Source organism: Bactrocera neohumeralis, chromosome 4 (genome assembly GCF_024586455.1).
Source record: "Bactrocera neohumeralis isolate Rockhampton chromosome 4, APGP_CSIRO_Bneo_wtdbg2-racon-allhic-juicebox.fasta_v2, whole genome shotgun sequence".
In the NCBI taxonomy this organism is placed as follows: domain Eukaryota; kingdom Metazoa; phylum Arthropoda; class Insecta; order Diptera; family Tephritidae; genus Bactrocera; species Bactrocera neohumeralis.
This window is the reverse complement of record NC_065921.1, coordinates 79,614,490-79,618,590: the sequence shown is the minus strand read 5'-3', so window position 1 is coordinate 79,618,590 and position 4,101 is coordinate 79,614,490. Positions and strand designations below refer to the sequence as shown.

The window sequence follows — 4,101 nt, the reverse complement described above, 5'->3', positions numbered from 1 at the left end:
TTTCGTGGTAATCCAGGAGTATGTACTCTGGTCTGTCTGTTCTTTTATCACATAAGACTAACAATCCAACAAAGTAATGATAATTGAGCTATATATAATTTAAGACTACTCAATAACGAACGTGTACCAAGTTCAGGATGGACATTCACATCAAATGATGATCAAGCCATCAATAAAATAAAAGAATTGCTGCTTGAGAATCAGCGATTAACAGTCAGATATCTAACTGACATCTTTGGAATATTGGAATCAGTGAAAACCATTTTGAAAGATCATTTGGACCTGAGAAAAGTAAAATCATGATTTGTTCCAAGATCCCTCTATTTTTTTGAAAAACTGCGCCTCGTTGACATCTATGAAACTATGCCTCCCGACTACCAAGATATCGTGAAACGTATCATTACTGGCGATGACTCTCAGATCTATGCCCACGACTCGGAAACAGATGATCAATCGACCGAATATCGTGACAAAGGTGAGCCCAAAACCCCACGTCAAAGCAGATCAGAAGTGAAGGTTTTGTTGACAGTTTTCTTCGGTTATCGACGTGTGGTGCACTTTGAATTTCTTTCGACCGGCCAAACTGTCAACAAGGAAAACTATTTGAGTGAAATGCGTCGTTTGCACGAAGCTATTCGTAAAAAGAGCCCGAAATTATGAGCTGTCAACTCTTGGTTTTCGCACCACGATAATGCGCTGTCGCATACTCCTTTAATGGTTCGTGAGTTTTCACCAAAGTTTCAACCAATACCGTACCGCAGTCACCGTATTCGCCTGACTTAGCTCCGTATGACTTCTGGTTTGTCAGCAAATTCAAACAACCGTTCAGGGGAAACTGGTTTGAGTCAACCGAATACATAAAACATGAATGGCTACGCGAATTAAAGGCTATTCCGAAAATTGACTTTAACAACTGTTTCGAAGATCAGAAAGCTTTATACTTTTCAGATATGAGGCATGTCTTCTAGATTCTTCGTAAGTTATAAATAGAATGCTGGAACAAAAGATAAAATGCTTAATAAAATAGTTGCATAATTTTTCTAAGGTCGAAGATAGATAAAATTTCATATGATCGTTAGATGGCGCTGTGATCATACACCTTGTAAAGCTCACATTTATAGCACGATTGGGTTCAAACAAAAAACACAAATAAGTTAGATTAAAGAAAAATGGCACATCAAGTGCTAATTGAGCCCGATAGGGCTGCACTCCTACCTACCTACCTAGATTAAAGAATTTCTTCCGAATTAGAATCTGAAGTTAGGTTTTTTGTTGAGATTGAAGTTTTTGGCTATAAAAGGGAAAAGGTTGGTGATATAAGTTGGTTAAAAGTATTTAGATTTCTTTAGATTTACTCCGATTTTCGTAAATTATTCATAATAATTTTAAATGTAGCCATGACCTTACAGTTACTTATATTACACGCTTATGAAATAACACGAGAAATATTCCATGAAACCTACAATTCGACCGTGTCATCATGCCATTCATTGCATGCGATTTTCTTGTCGCCTCCTTATCTGTTGAGATTTGATTCCTCCGATTAGAGCAGAGTATGAAAATTGTGATGCGTTGCATGCAACGACGACGACGCTCGTTAATATCGAACGACACTATATATTGTGCAGCTAAGCGCACGACTGGTTGCATTCAACAAATCACATTGTAAACGCACTAAACGCCAACGCGGTGAACACAAAATCGCAATTTCTCCAACGCCAAGACAATAATTCGCATACGAACCGTAAGTTGCAATAAGGATTTCGTATGAGTTTTTAATATTTCACATTTGCCTGCCGTTTTATGTGATCACTTGTTTTTGTTATTTTTTTTAGAAGATTCTTCTTTAAACTGTGAAGTTTTTATTGTCGCAACAATGAAAGCATTCGCGAATTTGTGCATTGCCATCGCAATGATTTCGATTATTGCTTGCCTCGATGGCGCGGAAGGACATGCCAAGCGTGGCGGCGCGCGCGGCTTCCGGCAAGAGGATGTGCCGAAAGATGTGCCGCAGGCATTCAACTCGAGGGTATGTGGTTAGAAATTATACGGAAATTGTTTTCTTTTTTTATTCAAACTATATTTATTTTTCTGTTGCTGTAGTTAAGACGCGCTGCAGTAGACGAAGTACCCCAGGATGCGCCGCAAGGACTCAGGGAGCGAGTGAGTAGTTGTAACACAGTTATATACCCGTAACTCTATCAAATATTATTTTCTAGTACCGTCGCGCTGCTGAAAAATCACCGGATGATGCACCTGGAGACGTGCCACAGGAGTTTAACCCAAGGGTAGGTGGTTAAAAATATTGTAGAAATTAAAAATGTATACCATATTTGTTTACTTTTAGGCACGTCGCGCCGCAAAGGATGATGTACCCGAGGATGCGCCACAGGGTTTCAGGGTAAGAGTGTGTATATTTGATAACTTTTAGGATAATTTCTTCTATCATATTAACTACTCTTTTCTAGTTCCGTCGCTTTGCACAACATTCTTTGGATGATGCACCTGGTGATGTACCACAGGAGCTGGACCAGCATGATAGGGTAAATATTTTTTAGGAATATAGAAATAATTATTCAAATAATTATCATTTGTTGCTTCCTATATTTTAAAGTTCCGTCGCTCTCCTAAAAAAATGCCTGATGAAGTACCTGAAGACGTACCGCAAGGTCTAAGCCACCTAAGTGCCCGAGTAAGTAGTCATACATAAGTTTTGAATTCGTTTATTTCATGTGAGAATAAAAACTTCTTTCAAAATTTTCTTTTTTAGAGATGCTATGTAGACCCCTATTCTAAAAACATTTTTTTTATAATCAAAATTTTCTTACAGAAACGTCGCTCGCCACAAATGCCTGTTCCGGATGGTATGCCAATGCCACCATTTCCACCATTTCCACAGTAAAGCATTTTAAAAGCGTTTTTGAAGGTAAGACAAATACAGAGTGTTCCAAAATTAATGAAAACTTTAAATTTGCTGCCTAAATTTGCGTTGAGTTTGTAACACCCTGCACTAAGTTCTAATCTTGCATCAATTTTGGGACACCCTTTAGAAAATCTGTAGTTTGATTAAGTAAATTCGAGCGGGACCAGAGCATCCCTTTACTGCTTTTTATTAACTAAAACTACCTTATGCTGAAACTGCTTTCGTTTAAGTGATTTAAAATATTATATTATGATGAAAAAATGTTGCCTACACTTAAGCGTAGTAATATAAAACATATCCAAAAAGGTCCGGAGATTCCCTTTACAGAATTGTATTAACTAAAAATATTTTTCGCTGAACCTACGCAGGTTTATGGGCATCTGTCGTTATATTGTGTTGAAAAAGGTTGCCTACATTTAGGCGCAATAATATAAGCCATATTTATTGTTTTATAATATATTAATGAAATGCTATACCTTCAGGTGTGCCACCGATACGCTGGGAAGCTTGACGTAAAAGAAACTATTTCAACACCAAATTTGCAAATACCCAAAATTTTCACGAGAAACAGAGAACAGCCAAATTATTTAGAATAATTTAAAAACTTTGTATAATGTTAATAAAAACTTACTTGCATTGCTTTAATTCTGATTCTTTCTTTTGTTGTTTTTTTCTTAACTAATTTATGATGCTGTGGTGTTCTTTTTTGAGGCTCACTTACAGTCACTTCTGGACTTATAAAATAAAAATCAAATTAAAAAAAAATCGGGGTTTTGGAAATTTTAGTATGCTCTAGAATAGACAATTTTGCAAAATTTTAAAACCAAATAAATTTTATAATTTATAGAAAAGTCTATTATGTTTAAAGTGGCAATATTACTTCCAGGCTGTAGATAGTAGCGGACAGTCTGTTAAGTTAGCAGCTGTGCTTTAATATAGCAGAGAAAAGAAATGTAGCTAACATGTTCATAAAAAAATTATAATCATGAAAACTTGTGAATCTCATGCAAATATTCCTTAATTTCAACAATTACTGCGCTCACAAATAATGAAGTGTTGAACAACAGATAGTCTGTTAAGTTAACAGATATACAACATAGATGTATTCGGCATCATTTCAATGGTATCCAAAGGATATGTTAATAATAAAATATTACAGCTGTAATGAAAAATATTAA

The 4,101-nt window shown here is 36.0% G+C and overlaps 1 protein-coding gene across 3 annotated transcripts; it reads left to right on the top strand.

Moving 5' to 3' along the window:
• Positions 1 to 1,633: 1,633 nt before the first annotated feature.
• Positions 1,634 to 3,568, top strand: LOC126757179 (uncharacterized). 3 transcript variants are annotated; one of them, XM_050470876.1, is made up of 9 exons: positions 1,634 to 1,744; positions 1,839 to 2,029; positions 2,104 to 2,163; positions 2,220 to 2,288; positions 2,348 to 2,401; positions 2,469 to 2,543; positions 2,615 to 2,692; positions 2,831 to 2,926; positions 3,406 to 3,568. In XM_050470876.1, exons 2-8 carry the CDS (start codon positions 1,877 to 1,879, stop codon positions 2,900 to 2,902), a joined length of 561 nt encoding a protein of 186 aa, XP_050326833.1. In that variant the 5' UTR covers positions 1,634 to 1,744; positions 1,839 to 1,876; the 3' UTR covers positions 2,903 to 2,926; positions 3,406 to 3,568. The 3 variants fall into 3 exon arrangements, with proteins under 3 accessions (XP_050326833.1, XP_050326834.1, XP_050326832.1); XM_050470877.1 differs by having other exon boundaries at positions 1,836 to 2,029; positions 2,366 to 2,401; XM_050470875.1 differs by having other exon boundaries at positions 1,836 to 2,029.
• Positions 3,569 to 4,101: the final 533 nt, after the last annotated feature.

Bases quoted from the DNA above. Each gene is read 5' to 3' on its own strand.
- LOC126757179 (XM_050470876.1), top strand. From the start codon at position 1,877: ATGAAAGCATTCGCGAATTTGTGCATTGCCATCGCAATGATTTCGATT. The intron at 2,164-2,219 runs GTGAGTAGTTGT...ATTATTTTCTAG, and splicing joins CGCAAGGACTCAGGGAGCGA to TACCGTCGCGCTGCTGAAAA. The intron at 2,693-2,830 runs GTAAGTAGTCAT...ATTTTCTTACAG, and splicing joins TAAGCCACCTAAGTGCCCGA to AAACGTCGCTCGCCACAAAT.